Source organism: Lithobates pipiens, unplaced genomic scaffold (genome assembly GCF_037356315.1).
Source record: "Lithobates pipiens isolate NorthernLeopardFrog02 unplaced genomic scaffold, aLitPip1_a1.2 Scaffold_8, whole genome shotgun sequence".
Lineage (NCBI taxonomy): Eukaryota > Metazoa > Chordata > Amphibia > Anura > Ranidae > Lithobates > Lithobates pipiens.
In genome coordinates, this window is record NW_027507903.1 from 314,264,678 (window position 1) to 314,287,884 (window position 23,207).

General features: G+C 44.7%; 1 protein-coding gene across 3 annotated transcripts in view; it reads left to right on the forward strand.

Moving 5' to 3' along the window:
* The first annotated feature begins 387 nt into the window (after positions 1-387).
* Positions 388-23,207, forward strand: part of SH3PXD2B (SH3 and PX domains 2B) — a 298,381-nt gene continuing 275,561 nt past the window's right edge. For all 3 annotated transcript variants that reach the window (XM_077472772.1, XM_077472773.1, XM_077472774.1), the window contains exon 1: positions 388-633. In XM_077472772.1, coding sequence (XP_077328898.1) covers positions 562-633 — 72 coding nt within the window. In that variant the 5' untranslated portion in view covers positions 388-561. The remainder of the gene's footprint in view (positions 634-23,207) is intronic.

Consider the following 23,207-nt stretch of genomic DNA (forward strand, 5'->3'; position numbering starts at 1 on the left):
GCAGGGAGATGTAAAGGGGCCCATTGTATAGTACCCTGCAGGGAGAAGTGAAGGGACCCATAGAATAGTACCCTGCAGGGAGAAGTGAAGGGACCCATAGAATAGTACCCTCCAGGGGGAAGTAAAGGGGCACATAGTATAGTACCCTGAATGGAGACATGAGGGGCGTATAGTACCCTGAATGGAGAAGTGAGGGGGCACATAGTATAGTAGGGAGGCAAAGGCTTGCTTCTCCAGTGTCCTGTGGAAATGAGGAAGCCTGCCATCCACAGAAGAGCACATGACACCCGCTGACTCACAGACGGCTCCGTATTGTGGTAAATGTAGCCCAGCTCCGGAGGGCCGCGTCCTGCTGTGGGCGGTCCTATAGAGGAGAGGGCGGGATGAGGTGGGAGGAAAGAAAGGCACATCAGGAGAGCAGCTGGAGCTGTGATCCTGGCTCCTGTGCCGCTCCACAAGCCACTCATTGTCGGGAGCAGCGCCGGGCGGACTGGAGGGTGGAAGGTTCTGGACCACACACACCTATCTCCTGACTGTGTGTAGAAGGAGCCCGGCCGAGCCATGTCTAGGAAAAGCATCGTCCAAGTGAATGTGCAGGACGTTCAGAAGAGGCGCAGCCCCAACAAGCACTATGTGAGTGTTGTCTGTATATAGGATGCTCCTAGGAGAGGAGGGGGGACTGGCCTCACCCTGCACCCCAGACAGTGCTGGAATGTGGGCTCTGCCAATCAGGACAGGCTGTGGGGGTTTGGGAAGCATGCTCCAGCCTAGACCACAGACATTTCCTGGGGAGAACCATCAATCAATGGGGAGAGCTCAGCCAGGCACACATATGAAGGCTGCTGTAAGTGGTCAGTACTGGGTGCTTACTATGGACAGCATCCCACTCCTCATATCACACGCTCTTTGTGCTCATCCACACTGCCTGCATGCTGGGTGCTTCATTTGCACAGTGCAGCTGTCTGCAGACATGCATGTTTTAGCACATCGCACCGTTTACTTTTTTTTTAATAAACTTTATTTCAGCGCTACAAAGTGACACTTCATTCATTTCTGCATAGTATAGGGTGCCATGCAGGGTGCTGCAGTATAATACCACATTGCACCGCTTACTTAAAAAAAAAAAAAACCCTGAGTATCACAGCACAGTGGCCAGGTTACCTCTGTAAACTACAGAATATCTTCCTGGTTGTGTTATAGAGATCAGGAGAGGGGGAGGTGTTCTGTAATCCTGTCCTAGGGTGACAACGCTGTCCGTAGATACAATGTGCTGTGGGCAGGATCAGCAAGTAGAAAAAAATTACCTAAAGAATATATAAACCCAACCTTTGATATTCCTGATATGTGCTTGCTTTACCATGTACTTGTATGGAAAAGTATCATGTTCTCTTTGTATTGCTTCCTTTGTGTGAAATCCCTGGTGTTCTGGCCCATCCCTCTGTGTTCCTAACTAAAAACTGACCAACCTAGGCATGAGAGCACAGTGTGGTCAGATTTCTAGCTGTACTGAGAACTCCTGTTCTCCAATGATCAGACTTGTGCTGACACACCTCCCCCTGCACAGCCATTCACTGGGATGACCAGTGTGCGGTTAAGGAAAGCCCATAACTGGTAATCCAGTGACAGAGCACACTTACACTGATCATTAGGGCTCTGATCATCAGTGCAGCCCCACTAGTGCCCATCGGGTGCAGCCCCACTAGTGCCTATCGGGTGCAGCCCCATCAGTGTCCATCAATGAAGAAGAAAAATTACCTATTTGCAAAATCTTATAACAGAAACAAATGATTATTTTTTTATTATTATTATTATTATTTTTTAAGTTTGAGGTTTTTTTTTTGTTTAGCAAAAAACAAACAAAAAAAAACAGCAGTGATTAAGTACCACCACAAGAAATCTCTATCAGTTTCAAAAAAATTATAGAAATGTTATGTGGGTACAGCATTGCATGACTGCGCAATTGTCATTCAAGTTTCCACAGCGCTGAAAGCTGAAAATGGACCTGGTCAGGAATGGGATGAAAGTGCCTGGTACTGAAGTGGTTAATAAGAATTCTAATGCAGCCACCATATCACAGGACTGGTCAGCTGCCATATATTTAAGTGGAATTTCAGGCTAGAATGAACAAAACTTTAAGGCCCCTTTTCCACTGGGGCGGGAGTGGCGTCGGCGGTAAAGCGGCGCTATTCTTAGCTTTACCGTCGTTTTTGCAGCGGTATTGGGCCACTAGAGTGGTGGTTTTACTCCCCTGCTAGCAGCCGCAAAAGGGTTGAAACCACCACAAAGCGCTGCTGCAGCAGCACTTTGCTGGCGGTATAGCCACGCTGCCCCATTGATTTCAATGGGCAGGAGCGGTGTATACACACCGCTCCAAAGATGCTGTTAGCAGGACCTTTTTTACCATGCTGCCTGTGTACCGCTCCAGTGTGAAAGCCCTCGGGGCTTTCACATTGGAGACACATCAGTGGCTCCTTCAGGGTGCTTTGCAGGCGCTATTTTTAGCGCTGTAGCGCCTGCAAAGCACCCCAGTGTGAAAGGGGTCTAACACTGCTCCCACTCCCCTTCTAACACCTATATCAGGGGTAGGCAACCTTAGATTGATGGAGATCTACTTGAACAACACTAAGGAAGTCAAAGATCACCGGGCACAGTGCAAGCCCCCACCCCCCCCCCCCCCCCACATTTTTTTTTTTTTTTTAGATAAAATATTTTTATGCAGAACAAAAATAAGTTTTACAAGAGTGCAGGGTTTAGGAGTGCAGTATGCAGGGAATGCAGGGTTCACAATGCATTACGCTCAGAATGCAGGGATCAGGAGTAGGCTGTGCTCAGAATGCAGGGGATCATGAGTGGGCTGCGCTCAGAATGCAGGGGATCATGAGTGGGCTGCGCTCAGAATGCAGGGGATCATGAGTGGGCTGCGCTCAGAATGCAGGGGATCATGAGTGGGCTGCGCTCAGAATGCATGGGATCAGGAGAGCGTTGCGCTCAGAATGCTGTATAGGGATGTAGAGGATTCAAAATTAGATAAACTACTCAAACGTGGGATAAAGTTCGCAGTACAAATGATCTCCTGATGACAGCAGTTAGTTGACTGTCAAACAGACTCCAGCTGGTAATAAAGGAGATATCAAGGGCCACTGCCGGCTGATGCTAGCGCCTTCCTCAGAGCCTAGCACTGTTGTCACCTTCAGCTTCATATATACACAACCATGAGCGTTTGGAGAGGCCCCTCCCAGAGGGGTCTCGAGGCGCCACCTACATTAATGGGTGACTCATGACAAAAGGGTAACGCCCACCAGTTATATTTATATATATATATATATATATATATATACTGTATGTCAACACTGCTAGGCTCTGAGGGAGATGGTATCCCTTCGAAACGCGTCAGCAGGTGTGGCCCTTGATAAACTTTTATTACCATTTGGAGACTGTTTGTTAGTCAACTAACTGCTGTCATCTGGAGATCATTTGTACTGCAAACTTTATCCCACACATTTGAGTAGTTTTTCATCCTATATTTAATGAAAAGATGTATAACTACATGCTGACCAGCCGCCACAGTTGTACTGCAGTAGAATGGCATGGCTGGGCAAAACAACATTGTGTAACGTCGCTTCACCCTGTGGCCGCTAGGGGGCGCACACGCCCCCTGAGCCGATGCGAGTGCCTGGCGATCTTGACCACCGCCAGGCTCCCGGGATCGCTGCTGAGAGACCGAGAAACCAGAACTGTGTGTGTAAACAACGCAGCAGTGATCAAATACCACTAAAAGAAAGCTCTATTTGTGGGGAAAAAAAGGACGTCAATTTTGTTTGGGAGACACGTCGCACGACCGCGCAATTGTCAGTTAAAGCAACGCAGTGCTGAATCACAAAAAGTGCTCGTCTTTGGCCAGCAAAATGGTCCGGGGCTTAAGTGGTTAAGCTTAATTAGTAATATCCTGAAATTCCACTTTAATTATGTTTTTGTGCTCTTAGGTTTAGATACACTTTGTTGGATAATTTGCATGTTTTGTGAAGTTTGGCTGCCACGGGGTGTCTTATTTAAGGCAACCTACCACTTACCAAAACAATCCCAACTATTGGTGGTAGCAGTTGCTTCCCAGTGGTGTCGTGTATGGCAAACCATCGTTGGGCCGAAGTGCAGAAAGAAGAACATGAATTGTTTGCTTGCATTGCTTTGTATAGATGGAGTTGTTTCCTTCCAGGCACTGGAGTGGAGATACAGAAGTAGGACTGCCTGTTCTTGCCAATGTACAAAATCTCATCTTCTTAATTGCAGCCTAGAACCGATTGTGACTTGGCAAACCGTTTTCCCAGCAGAGCTGAGCTGATGTATGTGGATGTGCACTGCTTAGCTGTAAGATAAAGGAGTGTCACCTACTGACAGGGCAAGCATGACAGTGCTGCTTCTTGTAGATGGCCAGTCACTGAAATGTCATTTATTGATGTGCTCAGTGCATTAGTCTGCTGCCTCTGTACCCAACCCTAATGATTTGATTTATGTTTCAGAGAACACCCTTCCATTTTAATGCAGATCAATAATGTAGTAGTGCACTGCTGGGGAGTGTTTTTCTGTATATAGTATCCAACATGTTTTGTATTATTTTCTGGATATTTGCATGTGAATATTGCTGTTAATATATAAACAAAGCCTGATCAGTGTTTATTTTCCAAAGCTGTTCTTTGCTGACCTCACTTTACATCCTTTTTTACTAAAAGTTTCCTCTGAGCATTGTGGGTATTTAGCTGCTTGAGTCAGCAGATGTTTTGCTGATTTTGGAAATATTTCATTTCATACTCAATAGTATCCTCTGCTCTCTGCTTATAAGGTAATGAAACATTGGTAGGAAAGGGCTTCATTTACTGTTCTGTGGATGTAGTCCATTGTTCTTGTAGTACACTTGACACAGCCCATATCTGTGGTTTTATTTTGTTGAGATCAGAGGTTCTGTAAGGCTTCATTCAGTGCCCCAGCGCAGCAGCTTACTGTAATGCCGCGTACACACAACCGGACTTTTCAAGGGACTAGGTCCGACAGACTTTCGGCGGAGTTCTGACAGAGTTCTGACGGACTTTCCGAATGAACGGACTTGGCCACACACAATCACACCAAAGTCCGACAGATTCGAACGTGATGACGTACGACCGGACTAGAATAAGGAAGTTCATAGCCAGTAGCCAATAGCTGCCCTCGTGTCGGTTTTTGTCCGTCGGATTAGCATACACACGAGCGGATTTCTCGGTAGGAACTGGGTCCGGCGGAAAAATTTGAAACATGTTCCATTTCTAAAGTCTGTCGGATTTTTGCAAATCAAAAGTCCGCTGCAGCCCACACACGATCGAATGGTCCGCCGGAATCGTTCCGTCGGACCTTTGATGTTGAAAAGTCCGGTCGTGTGTACGAGCCTTAAGAGCCTTCTCATACTGGCAGTGTGCCATGACAGCGCTAAGCCGACACTAGTTTTTGCGGCGCTTTACTGATGTTTTAGAGGAGCTTTTTGGCTGTTAGCGTGAGCTTTTAACCCCTGCTAGCGGCCGAAAAAAGGGTAAAAAAAAAAGCGATGCTGCTGAGGCACTTTTATTTCAATGGGTAGGGACACTTTAGGATTGGTTTATACACTGCTCTAAAGCGCTCCAAAGATGCTGCTTGCAGGACTTTTTTGGACATTCTGTCAGTGCAGCGTCCCAGTGTGAAAGCACTTAGGCTTTCACACTGGGACTGCAGATGAGGCATTTTTCAGGTGCTATTTTTAGCACCAAAAGCGCCTGAAAAAATGCCTCCAGAGTGAAAGGGTCTAATAAAGACTGGTCACTGCTGCTCCCTCTCCTTGTGCAGGATAACTGGTCTGGTCTCTGCCCCTCCTGTAGTTTTCTGCAGACAGCCTGTAAATGGAGCAGCTGCTGGGTTCCTCCCACAACTCTGCTCTCTGCACAGGCTATGTACAGCACAGTGATGATGCCATTGCTACTTTTACAAGGTAATATTTGAGTTTGCAAAGGAATTTGGTGCACACAAAATTGGTTCATATTGTTTGCAGCTATTAGGGAATCTATTTTAACCTCTTGGCTCCGACTGCAAGTGAATATGTGGCCTCATGGCAGGTGGGCCTTGTCGCTAGGTGGCTGCATATTTGTGTGCAATATAGCCCTGCATGCTCCTGGCACAGTTATCAGTGGCTAACTGAATTCCTCCCGATCAGGTGCTTGGTGAGAAGCGCAGCAGAAGCCGCACCTATCCTAAAAGAATGGCCAGAATAAACCTTGGAGTCCGAACCTAGGTTTGACAGCAGGGTGCGGCAATATTTCATGAACTGTGCTGTGGAGAGGGGAGCACTAGGGAAAGGCAAAAGTGGCCTATACCTGGGTTTGTCTGCTGTTGCCACCATGAGTTGTTTCAAGAGCGTGACTGGGCACAAGGCATTGCTGGTCTCAAAAAATATAATGTTAGTACCGGCTCATGTCTGCTGCGTCTTGCCAGCATCCAGATTCAACTGGAAATGATCAGGGTACCCAACTAGCTGGCTGATCAAGAGTATACGGATCTCATCCCAGTACGAGTGAACTCACCTGGCCTGAGGAAATCGTGAAAAGCTAGATGCATGGCTGCCTAGAGGACCAAACTGGGTAGCCACCCCGAAAGCAGACCTGTAGAGTATCTGACATGCTCTGGGAATATATGCCCTGTGATGGGAAGTCTAACTGTGGTAGGAGGGCTACTCATCTGAATCTGCTTAAGAATGGCCTTGATGGGATGTGCTGCCAAAATTAGACTGTCTATTGGGGTCCCACAATGACAAAAGTGTTGAATTCCTGCTAGATGAGTCTCGATAGTGCTGTAGGATAGCTTGAGCTGTGAGTGTCAGAAGGCAGCGAACGCAAGTAGATAATCAAACCTAGGATACCGAGACTGGAAAGCCTGGAAGGCATTCCAGGCCAGGTCATGAGCCTTCTCTAAAGAAGCAGAATGAGCTGGAGCCAGGAGAAAACTAGGGAAAGCCCTGGATGAACCCGGTAGAACAAGAAGTTCTGTATTGGGGCACCAGTGCATGGTATGAGGGGGTGACTGACATGTCGCACAAACTGGCAACCTCGGCCCAGCAAAATGTCGGCAAAACAGCTGTCTATATTGCCCCAGACTGTTTCTACCTGGCGTTTGCACAAAAAGCAGCGGCTTTGGCAGGATAAGAACGATGATGATTGTAAAAAACTGACACTTACCTACGGCTAAAGGCACAGGGCTTGGTACCAAGGGGGTGCTTGAACCTGCTGATGTCCCTGGAATGGCAGGATCCATTGGCCCGAAACTCCTTACAGGAGGTCGCCAGAGTTCACGTGGAGGGAATAAGGGGACAGTCTGTAGGGTAACCTACTCCGCATTGGGGCCTGAAGCACAGGAAAACAACAACCTGAGAAGTTCATTCCCTGCAAAGGTAAAACATAATGGACTACTATGCATCGCATAGTAGTCCATTATGTATCACTTACCTGACACAGGAGCCAGCGAAGTCACCGCTGTCCCCTGTAGTCCGGCACATCCATCTTCTCTGAGGGTCTTGCTGCTCCGCCGCTGTCATTCGGCGAAGCCGCGATGACGTCACTCCCGCGCATGCGCACGGGAGCTGCCACTCGCGGCATATCGCCGTTGACCGCGGCGAGCTCAGTGCGCCTGCGCGCCGCTGTCTACGGCGCATGCGCCGTAGACAGCGGTGCCTATCTTTCGGCAAATATCTCCTAAACCGTGTAGGTTTAGGAGATATTTCTTGGACCTACAGGTAAGCCTTAATCTAGGCTTACCTGTAGGTCAAAGTGTGTTGTAAGGCTTTACAACCACTTTCAGCCTTGCGAGCCAAAATACCCCTGTGCTGTGAAGGAAGCGTGCACTGGTTGACCCCCCCCCGACCAATGCCTGCACGTGAAGCAGGGAGAATCGACCCTAGCTGCAGCCGCACGTCCATATTGCTGTAAAGAAACCTGAAAATTACGTTGACGGTCGCATCGGAAATGATGCAACACGAGAGAACCGTCGACAGGCAAGGGAGGATTAATGGCAGGTTTAAATACAACCTGACTCTTCCTAAAAATACAGGCTGACCTGTGGTCAGTCTTCCCATCTGTACTCAGAGTCGCTAGTAGAATGTATTAAGAAAGGTCTGAGGGGAAAAGTGACCTGGGGTGTGCCATAGTCATGTGGTCAGTATGCCTAAAGGGGGCAAAAATAAATACGGTAGGATGAACTAGCAAAAAGATTTATCGAAACTAACCATATGTAACATGAATCAGCCAAATGCATGAATGCCCCTGACTTCTCAATGTGGATCTAGGATATAACTGGAGAAGCATGCTGAATTCCACATACCTAACGTCTTAACAGGAACCCCTTGGTGAGAAGCAGCAGAAGCTGCACCTATCCTAAAAGAATGGCCTGCGGTCAGCCTTCCCATTAATTCCTCTAGCACACGTGGAGATTGTGACATCATCCACCCACATGTCCGCCTCAGCCAGTCAGAAGAAGCCTTATATTCATTCAGGAAATACAAATCCTCCTGTGAAAGGCCGAACATTGCTCAACCCGACTCAGTTTTGTTCCAGGAGTGGGGCAGGATGTCCCTGTATTGCTGCTGAAACATAGCGCTATATACTGTATGAAGCCAAGGCTACTTACAGTTTATGCAGTGCTGATAGCCACCGCATGTGTTAGTGAAGGAAATTTTTTTAATTGGAATAGCTTGGTCCAGACAAACTAAAGGTCAATGAAAACGAGTTAAAACACCTAGACATCTGTCCGATTCGGATGTGTCATGTGAGAAAAATGTCCTTCCAACATTTTCTTCATTTTAGTGCCTTAGGCTGTGTAGAATGATGTTCCTCCTCTACTTTACATGTAAAGGCAGGACAATGTAATGCAGAACTGAGTAAAACCCATATATAGTTCTGGTAATGCCCCTGTTACTAAGGTGGATTTTTGTTGTAGGTTAGGTGAGGTCAGAGCTGTTTTGTGTTGCCTGAAGGTAAGAGTGGCAGGTGATAGAAAATCTCAGATTATCATAAAGATAAATCTGCCTTCCAAAAAGTGGCATTCCTCACTGAGTCAGACTGTGGAAGACTAATGTCCCATTACTAGTGATCATCCTGTGTCATTATCTGTAGACAAGTGAGGAGATCACAAACACATGACAGGGGCTATTATCATAGTATCTCAAAACATGAATGAGTCTTCTGGAAGGCTCACTTGAGACAAACATAAAAGGAAACACTGTACCACTGAGAAATGTTAATGTCCTCCATCTGTGTCTGGCATTCCCTCAGGGAGTGTCTCACACAGGAAACCGTTTCAGTTATCAGTTTACACTGTCCAGTGCTACCTTCTATAAGGTTCAGTCATACGTGAAAGATTGTGTCCGCAGGACAATGAATTCCAGCTCTGGGTTTAGTACGAAGAGGCCAGCCATTAGTAGTTTAGCACACTTACACTTTAGAAGCACAATGGGATGGTTTAACAAAGGGAAATACGTGTGTGTGTGTGTGTGTGTGCGTGTGTGTGTGTTTTTTTTTTTTTGTAAATGTGTGTGTAAGTATCAACACTTTTTTTTTCTTTGTGTGAAATCAACACTATTGCACAAGTTCTATTTAGTCCAAGCCACACCAAATCCCTTTAAAAGTGATATTCGACAATTTCTGTTATTATTTCTAAGCACTTTTGTCAGTGTCAAGTTAAAAACTGTTAAAACATTTACACCATAAGTACAGTGGCTTAAATACTGCAGGGGTGAGGAGGCAGATAGTGAGGAGCAGCACTACAGAAGAGAAAGGAGAGGTGGGTGCATTTAGACAGGGAACGCACCACTCTAATGCAACAAATGAATGACTTTGTACGTGAAACATTTGGTGAATAACAGACTAAATAGGTGTGCGTATAGGTCCCCTAATGATGCGACGCAACGAAGTGCGTTGCCTGTAGCTTGCTGATCCTGGAGTGAGCTAGGTGTTTTACACTGAAAGGTCGTCTTTTTTTTAATTTATTTATTTTTATTCTTTAGCAGTTTTGCAAGAGAAGAATGCTGATCAAAAGAAAAACAAAACCCCACGTTCCGAGGAGAGCCTTTTGTTGTGGAATAAAATCAAACAAAGTAAAATACTGTAGTACCCAAACAGTCTGCCATACGTTGATCCTAATAATAGGGATGCAACAGTTGGGTAAACCACACAGGGGTTCAGATCTATAGAGGACAGTTCTCAATTTAATTGCACATTTTTTTTTTTTGATGACTCTTTTTATTCAGTAGTATTTTTAATATCTTGCATTTTGGTGGCCCCGGATTAGCTTTCCCTTGTAAGCAGAATCACACTAGAGCTAATGATGCCAGTGATGGTTTCATCAAAATCCTAGAGAAACACTCTACTCTTCTAACTTTCAGGATATTTTTGAAGATCCCAATAGGAAAATCCACTGTTATGAAAAGTTGTATATAATTGCTGTGTAAGCCGTTTTTTTTTTTTTTATATTTCAATTTTTATTAAAGAGTCACCTTTTCATTTCAGTTTGTAACTGTTGGGAATGTTTCTTTCTGTAACTGTCAAAAAATGTTAATGTTGTTTCTTAAAACATGTCACCCTAAGGGCATTATGTAAGCCGTATGTCTATTCTCCTAGAAGTGTCACCTTTTTATATTTCAGGTATCTCTTACAGTAGTGGTGAGACAAGTTGAGTCCACATTTAAGGATGCAGGCACTGCCGCTTCTTATAAGGGTACTGAAACTGCTCAGCTGGAGATGACAGCTGACCTTCCATTTAGAAATTGGTTTGAGCAAGGACAAGGCAAGCATATCTGTAAAGAGATTTATTAAAATCTTTGCAGTTTATGTGGAAGGATTTTTATTTTTGTCATTGTGGGCTTTACGGGGAGTCCCAGTTCACACTGATCTGGTGGGGGATTTGCAGCACGTTCTGTTCATTTCCCCCACCGCATCACAGCCCCACTCCAATTTATGCGAGTGAGGGTGCCAGTGTTAAGTTAATGACGCCCCAAAAACAGTTTGCAAAACGCAGTGCGCTTGGCTGAATCAGATCGTATGGATGTGAACACCCATGCGATACGATTTCAGTGCAGCAAGAAAAGTGCATACACCTTTTTCGTGCAGGTGTGGTGTGATTTACGCCACACAAAAGGAATGGGTTCTAATTGCACTGAAAGAATAACATGTGATTTGAACAGGAATGTGGTGCGGTTCCTGTCCGAATCGCATGCGGTTCACCACATCAGTATGAACCCAGGCTATTCATATTGGCTTATGATGTGTTATGTTGTGGAAGGGCAGAGATGCATGGGGGGTGTTATTCAGAGTGAATGGCATTGCAACTCAACTCACCAACACGTTATAAGTAGTGTGGTAATGCGGGTGTTATCGCTTTGGTGTTAACGAGCTCTTCCTTTGCAAGTCTGAGTGAATTCCTGATGTTTCCCAAGATATAGCAAAAGGATGATATTTCAAAAACTTTATACCTAATAATCAATGAGCTCTAGTCAAATGATTGCCAATTCTGCTTTAAAGTCCTCAGTCCGTTTCAGGCAGAAGGAAGCACTTTCCCAGGCTAACCTCCCTCAGTGATTGTTTAAACTGCAAACAGTGGCGTTGTGTCAAATTTATTTACATGATACAGATTTACTGACAGAGCCAAATTTTTACTGACAGTTCAAATAGTTAGCCAAAATGACTGTTTTCAGTGCAAATATTAATATTTAAGCTAGCGAATGCGATTAGCAAAGTGCTTAAGGTATAACAAAAGGCTAAAAACACTTCTCCTTTTACATGAAGGTCAGGTTAATATAACCCAATACAGAGTCCCCCCCCCCTTTAACAGAATCTGCAGTTTCCTTTTACAGTGAAAGGGAACACCGTGAAGTGTGACGTAAAGGAGAACTCTGTGGACTCTTATGTAAGGGGGAATGCTGCAGACTCTGGTGTAAAGGGGAACTCTGATATAAGGGGATCTCTGGTTACCAGAGCGCATTGGTGTCTGCAGTGTTTCCCTTTACATCAGAGTTCTGAGTTGCATCAGGGTCCACAGAGTTTCCCCTCATACTGTTATGGGGAATCCTGCAGACTCTGATATAAAGGGGACTCTGAGGACACGGATTTAAGGGGGGTGTGTGTGTGTGTGTGTGTGTGTGGGGGGGGGGGTTATCGATATAAGGGGGGAACATTTATATCGGGCCCGCCTTACATTAGTGCCCCCCCAAGCTTTCTGTGGCCTGGATGGAGCCTGGAGCTGTTACTGACCTCCATTCATTTTGTTGGGTGTATTGTGCTCCAGTGACCCCTGTGTTGAGTGTTCAGCTGCCCGCAGGTCAAACCCTGCCCAAAGCCGGCACACAGCCATATTTTTTTATGTGCAGCCACTGCCCTCTAATGGAGATTATGGACAGTTTGTAAATCGACCAATTTTTACAAACTGTCCATAAATTTATGGGTGGTTGGCAACCCTGGATGTGATGTCAGCAGCCCCAGCAGTCTCAAGTAGTTTACTACCCATTCAGTGCAGCACAACAAACAATCATCTCCGTTTTGCACCTTGTCCCCATCTCACAAGCAGCCTGAACTCCATTAAAGTATAAGTAAAGGGAAAACATTTTTTTTTACGTTTTGGAAAGAGTGTAAATTGTGATGACCTAAAGGGACCCAATGGATTCTCTTTGCAGGGTTTCCCCCTCACTTCCTATTTTGTCTATGGGACAGGAATTGAAGGTAAAAACTGACAGGGGTTATAACCTTCCTTACTATATCCAAATGAGAAAAAAAAAGTTTATAGTTCTACTTGAACTTCAGTAGAAAACCTGTATGTAGCCTAGAGCTGCACAATTAATCATAAAGAATCATTATCGTGATCTTGACTAAAGTGTTTCACAATTATTTCTATGCAAAGAATTCTCTCTGCTCTTTTGAAGCCACAGCCTTAAAAAGAAAGGGGGAGAAAAACTGGGCAGTCTGCCAAGAATCAAAACATTTTTTATCAGTTGAACTTCAGTATAAACATTGTAACAATTGGTCAATGGAATAGACTTTGGGGGTTATTTACTAAAGGAAAATCCACTTTGCACTGCAAGCGCACTTGGAAGTGCAGACACTGTAGATCCGAGGTGGACATGCAAGGAAAATAAAAAACAGCATTTTAGCTTGCACATGATTGGATGAAAAAACCAGAGCTTCCACTCATTTCAGATGTACTCCTTAGATTTAGAGCGACTGCACTTCCAAGTGCACTTGCAGTGCAAAGTGGATTTGCCTTTTGTAAATAACCCCCTTTGCGTGTAAGTGAAAAAAGTTTAACCACTTAATCACTAAACCTTTTTATGACATTTGTTGGTTTCCAGTTGAAATCATTTTTTGTTTGCTTGAAAATTACTTGGAACCCCCAAACATTTTTTTTTTAGTAGACACCCTAGAGAATAAAATGATAGTTGTTGTAATATTTTATGACACACTGTATTTGCACAGCGGTCTTTCAAATGCAATTTACTTTAATGAATTAAAAAAACAAAAAACGAACTAGTAACATTTTTTTTTTTGTATAATGCGAAAGATTTTACGTCGGGAGAATCGTGACAGAATCGTGGTCTTTTTATTCTAAGCAAAAAAAATTGTGATTCTCATTTTGGCCAGAATCGTGCAGCTCTGATGTAGCCTGTTGTGCTTCCCTTTTGGAGTCAATGGACTTCCGGCTGTGAATGTGTTGGAGGCAAAGAGAACTTTAAATATTGTGTGGTGATCTGTAGGCTGCCTTTTAAAGATCACCATATTACTGTAAGTATGTCCAATTACAAATAAACTGTCAGTGAAGATAGGGAATGTTCTGTTGTCCAATGGAAGAGAACTGATCAGGGTTGACAACACTCCTTTTGATTTCATGCAGCAAAGGCCCTGTGTAAAGTAGCAAGTATGTGCAGTGTTTTAATGGGAAAATGTGCACTTTTTGCATGGGTTTTTATTTTTTATTTTTTTTCCCCTCCGAGTTACACTTTTTAAATTTAGTTCATACTCAACTTTGTATTCTGTAAATGAATACAAAGCTTTCCTTTGGCTGAGGCAGGCTAATGACATCATGCTTTCTGACTCGGCCATTCAGAGGAAGCTTTGTATTCATTCACAGAATACAAAGCTTCCTATGAATGGCTGAGCGCCACTCAGACCAACTCTGTATTGTTTTGGGTGTGAGATGGGAAGTCTCTGTCTCAGCTAGAAGCCATCACTGTGTACTGTAAGTAGCTGAAACTACCTGCAGTACATACAGTGCTTAGAGCCAGTGTAGCACTTGGTGAAGGAAATTGTTTGTTTGGATCAGCTAAAATCATGGAAAACCCGGGAGATCACCCTCTCCCCAGACTACCAATGCTGCTGTCTGCTGTGCCTCCTGTTCTGATTCCTCCAGAGTTGTCTCTACGGCTGAAACGATTAATCGATAATGAAAATCATTGTCAATGATTTTCATTATCGATTAGTTGGTCTGCGGCCTTAGGAAAGGCCGCGACTTCGGCCTAGCTCCAGAGCTGGCGGCCATCTTGGCACACCCGGCAGCGGTGTTGTAAATTGTAACCCCATCACTCTCGGTGCGGCTCCGTCACTGAAACAGTTGACGGCGATCCTTTACCGCGCATGCGCCACCTCAATGCTATTAACGGCGCATGCGCATGATATTTCTTTAGTGGCAGAGAAAAATTATGGACTCAAGTGGGCGGAGACTTTCGGGCTGGACAGATGGTTAGAACATCAGCAGCCCCGTGCATAGCACTGACTACATGTACAGCACATTGTTCTGACAATAAATACGCCTCACTGTGCCCAGAAAGTACTGTACATGTAGTCAGTGCTATGCACGGGGCCCCGCCCCCCTCTCCAAGCTCCGCTCTATCTCTCCCTCCCAGCAAGTCTATGCCCACTTGAGTACATCATTTTTCTTGACCGCTAAACAAATATCCCGCGTATGCACTGTTAATAGCAGCTTGCGTCCATAATTTTTCTCGACCAGTAAACAAATATCCCGCACATGCGCAAATCAGGGGCATGTTAGTGGGGTAGGCGGGGCTGCTGCTGATGTTCTAACCATCTGTCCAGCTCCGCCCACCCGCAAGTCTCCGCCCGCTTGAATCCATAATTTTTCTCCACTGCTAAAGAAATATCCTGCGCATGCGCTGTTAATAGCATTGAAGTGGCGCATGCGTGGTAAAGGGCCGCCGTCAGCTGTTTTAGTGACGGAGCCGCACCGGAAGTGACGGGGTACGTTTTTTTTTCATGGGTCGCAGAAAAATTTACAACAAATCTAACCTAATAACTAACTACTATCTAATAGATAGTAGTTAGTTATTATTTAATCCTATCTATGCCTTTCCACTTGCTCGGCACAGCCACATTGTTTATTTAAATAAAAGGTATAACACTATCTCCCCCCAATAAAATGCAGCTTATTACAAGCATATCACTGATGATTTGCACCAATAGGCGTCATCCCGGGACTCCTCACGGCACTCTGTTTGGAGGAACTTTGATCGGTGGTGAGCTTGGTGCAAATCATCAGTGATATGCTGACTATGTTTTTATGCTTGTAATAAGCTGCATTTTATTGGGGGGGGTATAGTGTTACTCCGGCGATCCTCGCTGAGCAAGCAGATATCCATGGGGCGGATCAGCACTGATCCGCCTCGTGTGAAAGGACCCTTACACTCAGTTTTTTCATTATTACTTTTAAATAAATGGAAAAATGGCATATTACGTTTTTTTTTTTTTTTTTTTTGTAATATGATTTGATCCGATTAATCGAAAAAATAATCGACCGATTTAATCAATTATGAAAATAATCGTTAGTTGCAGCCCTAGTTGTCTCACTAATACAAGTGTGTTCCTGGCCAGATCACCAGGTGAAAAAGCCAAAGAAAGCTTAGCCCTATCACTTAATGATTTGAAGGAGTGTTTTTGATATCTTCACTTGAAGGTTTTTTTTTTTTTTCAGATGGACTCTCACAAGAGGATATTTCTTTGTGATTCCTTGTTTTGTTTGTTTTTGTATTTTTTTGTTTGTATAGTGTAACACTTTGTTTACACAAGAGAAATTAATAGATTCCAACATTCACACTAACCCGTGGAGATGAACAAAACTTTCCTGCTGGCTGTTGTATTCTGACTGCTCCTGCAGCTTCCCGTATCACCAAATGGTGGCTATATCTGATTTAAAGTGATTGCAAACGATTACCTGGTAAAACAACTCCTTCAGTTTAAAATAGAAATGAAAGGCAAAACATTTTTGTAAAGTCATAAAAAAAAATACCCCCCCCCCCTTTTATATATATATTTATATATATATATATATATATAATGTGATCACATTCCATCTGGGGGTGGAGAAGCAGCAGTGGATGGCTGTGCATTGGGGGGGAGGGGATAAGGACAAGTCTGACCATTGAAGGAGAGTACACTGAGTTCCCAACATAGCTAGAGAATAAAATAAATAGCATGGTTAACCACTTCGCACCCGCTCTATAGCCAAAAGACGGCTACAGAGCGGACGCTAACTGCCGGGAGGCCATCCCTGGACGTCCTCCTATTTACTTCCCCTCTGTGTGATGCCGTGGGCGCGCATCGGGGAAGTTCTGTGTTGGCCATGTCCCTCGGACACAGTAAATCACAGATCGTGCTAAATGGCCAATCACAGTGGCCATTTAGCACTTGATGGGCCTGTCCAATGAGAGGTGATCTCATATGTAAACAGCCGGCTTCCCTCCTCACACAGAGACAGCGAGTGAGGGAGAGCTTCCATGCTGCAGCTGCAGCGTCAGTGAGAACACACACACATGCCCACCGGTCCCCAGTGTCATCTGTCCCCAATGCCACCTGTCAGTGCCATCTGTCCCCAGTGCCACCTATGAATGCTACCTGTCCTCAGTGCCACCTATCAGTGCCACGTGTCCTCAGTGCCACATATTAGTTCCATCTGTCATCGGTGTCAAGTGTCATCAGTGCCATCTGCCATCAGTGTCACGTGTCATTGTCCTGCTGCTCCTGGGCCTTCAAAAGTGTAATAGGTAGTCAACAAGTTAGATGTGTAATTTATGCTCCTAGAACACGTTACGGTGCTCCCTGCATGTTGGGTCTCTCTAAGTGTCTAGGCTGTGAAAAAGTCCCATACATGTGGTATCGTAATACTTAGAAGGAATAGAAGAATGTATTTTGGGGAATTATTTGTGGTATACAGGTGCCATGTAAGAGAAATTACCTATTACACTGACAATTTTGTGGGAAAAAAATTAAAAACTAAAAAAATCTTAATTTTGCAAAGAATTGTGGGAAAAAATGACAACACCAAAAACCTCACTATGCCTCTTACTAAATACCTTGGAATGTCTAATTTCCAAAAAGGGGTCATTTGGGTGGTATTTGTACTTTCCTGGCTTGTTCAGGTCGCAAGAAATGAGATAGGCCACCAGTACATCAAATGTGATACATTTTTTTTATGATTTGCACCACAGCTTGTAGACTCTCTAACTTTCACAAAGACCAAATAATATCCACTAATTTGGGTTATTTTTACCAAAGATATGTAGCAGTATAAATTGTGGCCAAAATTTATGAAGAAAAATTAATAATTTACATAATTTTATCACAGAAACAAAGAAAATGTGTTTTTTTTCCCTAAATTTACGGTCTTTTTTCATTTATAGCGCAAAAAATAAAAAACCCAGAGGAGCCAAATACCACCAAAGGAAAGCTCTATTTGTGGGGAAAAAGGACAAAAAAATTGGGTACAATGTTGCATGACTGAGTAATTGTCATTCAAAGTGTGAGAGCACCAAAAAGCTGAAAAGCAGGAGGGGTGTTTAAGTGCACAGTAGGCAAGTGGTTAACTTAAAGCGTGTTTTTTATTTATTTTTTATTCTTTTTATTACATTTTTATACAGAACAGAGAACCCAAAGAACGGAGCAGGCAACATACCCATTCCGTCCAGTGGCCATGCAGGGCCAGTAACTGAACTAACATAGTTCAACTACCCAAGGTTAACATTTCCCCCACCCCCCCTCCCCCCTAAACTCCGACCAACAGCCAAGTCCAGGAAATCCAAAGTAATGGCACCCATTAATTCAATAGTGTTACCATATCATTCATCAGGCAGGATGTTCAACACTAGCTGAGGGGAAAGATAGGTAAGTACCTATTCAGGCAATCATCATGGGATCCCAGGATTAGCCACTCTGTCATCCAGATTGGGACCAATTTACCTAACCCTACATATTTATTTAACCCACAGTGCAGAAAGAGTCAAGCCATGCCTGCCATACTTTATGGATTTTTTTTTTCCCTACAAACCCTTGACCTATATGTTGCTCTATAAAGATGGATCACAGAGTTTATCAGTGCCTTCCAATATGACAGCATCTGGCTTTTTCCAGTATAGTAGGATAGCTTTCCTACCGTAAAACAACCCTATATTTAACAAGCCAGAGGGACCTGCTTCCTCTACCAAACCAAGAAAGCAAACCCATGGCGTCATAGGGATTGGAACACTGAGGATCTCAGAGATGCAGGAGGTGATCCCACACCTGAAACTCTGGATCTGCGAACGGCTCCAAAAGACATGTCCCGCATTGGCTGGGGAGAATGCACATCTCCAACATTCACCACTAGAGGATGGATAAATGCGTGACAACCTGGCTGGTGTATAATAAATTCGATGTAGGAATTTAAACTGGATCAGAAGATCCATTGCAGACACCAAGTGTTTGAAAGGGTGATCCCTCATATCATTCCAATTTCCCCCCCTGGATATTTGTGATTTCCCTCTCCCACCTTTCCCGACATCTGGATACCCTGGAGGTGTTTTTTTTGAATGGAGATTTGTATGTTACTGATAATGGTTTAACCAAATCCTCTTTGGACAAGAGATCTTTGAGAGCCGAAGGGAGACACTCGACTCTTCGGCTACAGAACTGTGCCTGAAATGCGTGGCGCAGTTGCAGATAGCAAAAGAGTTGGGCAAGTTGTGTCTTGCCTTCAATTGGTCAAAAGTTATGAGGTCACCCTCCCTGGTGATGTCTCCCAACACCTTCACTGTCCCAAATCATGGTACCCAGTAGGGAGCAAAAATTAAGGAGATATGGATTCATTCACAGGGGGGCCGAGGATGTAACTCCCACATAGCTGGGAGACACCAGGGCTGTGGCAGCTTCCCATGCCCTAATAGTCGCTTTCATTGAGTCAGCGGTAGGCTGGATTTTGGGCTTCTATACAAGGCCAGTCGTAAACTCTCGTATAACCCCGACTATGGCAGAGTCCCCGTCATCCGCCAACAGCCGATGCCTAGCAAAAGCCAGCTGGCCAACCAGATAGTATTTCTGCCAATCTGGGAGTGCCAATCCCCCTGTCCCCAGGGTTCCTGAAGTACATTGATGCTTATACGAGGTTACTGGGGGGACCACAGAAATGACCCAATGATACTGTTCAGTTTTTGAAAGTAAGCTCTGGGAATCTACAGTGGAGAATGCCATAAGAAGTATAAAATTACTGTCAAAATCTTACCTTTACTGGGGCGTATCAGCCTCCTTAAAATTAAGGGCAACCATTTCCATACCTGGGTTCTTGAGTTACCAGCAGGAGAAGGTTTAGTGGCATGTAATCTTGAATGTTAGCAGTTATTTTAACACCCAAATAAGTGAGAGAGGAAACCCACCACAGAGGAAGGCTGCCATCCATTAGATTCTTTGCTTCAGGACCCACTGCAGGCCCGAAAAGGAGGCAAATGTGTTAAGTATTAATAGGGTTGCTTGGAGAGATGGCCCCGGGTCCCTGGGGAACAGGAGCAAGTCATCAGCGTACAGTGCAAGACATTCCCGAATATTCCCCACCCAAATTGCTCCTACCTCTGTGGACTGTCTAAGTGCCCTTGCTATGGGCTCCATCATTAGAGCAAAAAGAAATGAGAGAGGGCAACCTTGCCTAGTGCCCCTTCCTGAGACAGAGAACCCCAGCCGAATTGCCGTCCGCGGGTCACTATACAGCAAAATGATCCAACGGCCGAAGCCCATATTTTTCAACACTTTATGCATATATTGCCAATCCACAGAATCAAAAGCTTTTTCGATGTCTATAGAGACAGTGACTTTGGCTGGGGAGTCCGGGGTATCTAGTTGCAGATGCGTGAACAACCTTCTCAAATTCGTGTCTGTTGACAGCCCAGGCATGAAACTTGTTTGGTCAATGTCCACCAAAGTCGAGATGACCTAGGCCAGATGGGATGCCAAAACTTTAGTGAGGATCTTTAGATACATATTGAGTAGTGCTATAGGACAATAGGAAGAACACTCCTGTGGGTCTTTGCACGGTACCATTTAGGCCTCCATCATCGAAGCCTGTAGGGCCCCTTGATCCAAGCAATGAGCGAAAAGCATGTTCGGTTTAGGTGCTAACTGTGTCATGTATAATTTTGTAGAAGTCTGCCGGGAATCCATCCGGAGCCTTCTGGGGTAGAAAAGCAAGTATGATTCTTTGATTTCCAATACTGAAAATTCTATCATCTAGGAGAGCAATATCAGAATTTGACAGTCTGGGAAGGGAGAGCCCCTGTGGTACTTATCTAATTTGTGAGGGGAATAGGAGAATATAAGGAGGAGTAATAGTGCAAAAATTCCCTCAAGATACTAGCCGGATCTGTAACCAGTGTCCCCAATGTTTTTTTTATGACAGGTATGCTAACCGGAGGTTTTTGATCAGCCACCAAGTTGGCCAATAGTTTTCCATTCTTATCTCCTTCAGCAAAGATAGACTCCGCCCTCCGCCTAGACTCAGTATGTGCAAAATTCGTAAAATGCAGTGACACAGAATGCCGCATCTCCAGCTGGGAGACATAATTGGCCTCTGATGGGGAGTCTGTGTGCACCCTCACTCTCTCCCTTTCTTTGGCCAGGAGAAGCTCACTCTCTTGATTATGTTCTTTCCTGACTGCCTTTATTGCCCCCGCTGTTATACCAGAAACTAGTAAACTAAAAAAACAACCAAAAATTGTCCAGTATGCAGCTTGATCCCAGAAACTAAAAAACCTGGAAGGATCCAAACTTAAGGCCTCATGTATACTCCTGCTTCTAAATGGACATTTAGGAGCAGTTGGCCATTTTTTACTACTGCTCTTAAACTCTCCTCTGTTATCTTATCAGTACATGTACACAGGGTTGTTTACAGTTCTTTCTAGGCAGTTGAGTTTAGAGGCTTGTTTTGGAACTCAGAAGCTGAGTTTAGAGGCATTTCAAGCACAAAATACAACAAGATACTTACAGTTCTGAAATTATTTGCACTCTGTGAACTTCCCGGGCAAAAGGCACATGTGAAGTGCCCCAGTCCGGGGGTCCTCATTAGGAAGAGAAATCAAAATTGGGTATTGAATTCAGCATGTGTCTGTGGGAGATGTCCCAAATAAAGCAGAGATTTTAAAGAACTTTTCAGCAAATGTGGTTGTGGCAGCTCCCTCGGCCCCCTCCGGCTACCCCACCACCCTCACATTGTTCCTTCTCTGTCTTTCTTCAAAGTCATCCTCTCTGTGTTGGAGCGATCTTACCATATCTATGAGCTCTGCCAGCTGTGAGCATTGGATATGGTAGACCTCTTCCATCTCAGATGCGATCCTCCACCGTGGTTAACTCTGCCTTTGATCTTATCCAAATTGTGTCTAATGAGGTTGCACTCGCAGGCCAGATAATCAATGCGTCCCATGAGCTCAGATTTTGATGCCACAATGGCTTCCAGGATCTGTCCGGTAATGGCTCCAGTGTCTACCTCAATCTCCAGTGATAGTGTCCGGGAGATCCCCAATTTCTGGGACACGCTGCTCGCTACCTGCTCCATCCTCATGTTCTGCAGCCTGGAGCGCTGTATGGGATGGACACAGGAACCAAGATGGCGTGGGCAGAGCTAGCAGCCATGCTGCGTTGAGAGCAGAGCTGCCTCTAAACCAACGTGTGAGTGGCTCTTTTATCTTTTTTGGATGCTGAGGATGGCATCCTCTTGTTCACTGAGGTCTCCCCTAGCACGGCAAAGGTATAGATCCGGATGGAAGTTGGTTAGACAGGCTTAGATCTGTGAAATATTCAGGAGGAAAGCTGAAGCTCTGAGAAGACACATCTTGCCCTGATCGCATCCGGTCACGCCCCTCCCCCCACTTAAAGCGGTATTAAACAATAAAACAAAACGTTAAAGTTCCACCCTATTTTTGAAGTTCAGCCCCTGTCGTTTCTGAACACAGTGCCATTAATGTTTGGAAGTTTTTTGCGAAGCATATTACCTTTTAGGGTCAAACAGCTCCACTTCCGCTGTACCTCGTTATGGAAATGACGCAATGCCAACCCATTGTTATGGCAGCCTGCAATACAATGTGTGCACTGCGCATATGCGAGATCAGGCAGTGCATGCTGGGTAGCCAGCAGCACCGATTCCTGAAAGAAGCTTGCTTGTTACAGAGGTTACAGTGAGTAAATTGTATAACTATATAACAAAAAATACTACATTTACAACATATGCCAGAATGAATTGGATAAGCTGCAACTATCACGGGGGTGTTTTTTAGGAAAAGACTGACTGTAACTCTGCTTTAATATATAGCAGCTTATCAATCCTTTAAGTGTGTTGTCTGCATTAGCTTTCTTTTTAAAGGCTTTTTACCTGGTTTTCCATCTAGTAACACACTTTCCAAGACCACTTTCACATTGGGACAGGGGTGGCATCGGCAGTAAAACGCCACTATTTTTAGTGGCACTTTACTGCCAATTTTGCGACAGTATTCGCCCGCTAGCGGCACTTTTACCTCCTGTTAGTGGCCGAGAAAGGGTTAAAACCATCGCAAAGCGCTGCTGTAGCAGCGCTATACTGGTGGTATAGCCGCGCTGCCCCATTGATTTGAATGAGCAGGAGCGGTGTATACATCGATCCAAAGATGCTTTTACCATCCTGCCAGCACACCGCTCCAGTGTGAAAGCCCTCGGGGCTTTCACACTGGAGACATGGAAGCGGCTCTTTCAGGGCACTTTGCAGATGCTATTTTAATCGCTGTAGCGTCTGCAAAGCGCCTCAGTGTGAAAGGGGTCTTAGGTTGTCTTCACTCTGGATGAAAAATCAATGGAGACACCTTTTTGGAAAGCAGCATTGTCAATCTGGACAGGGATTAATAGTAAGAG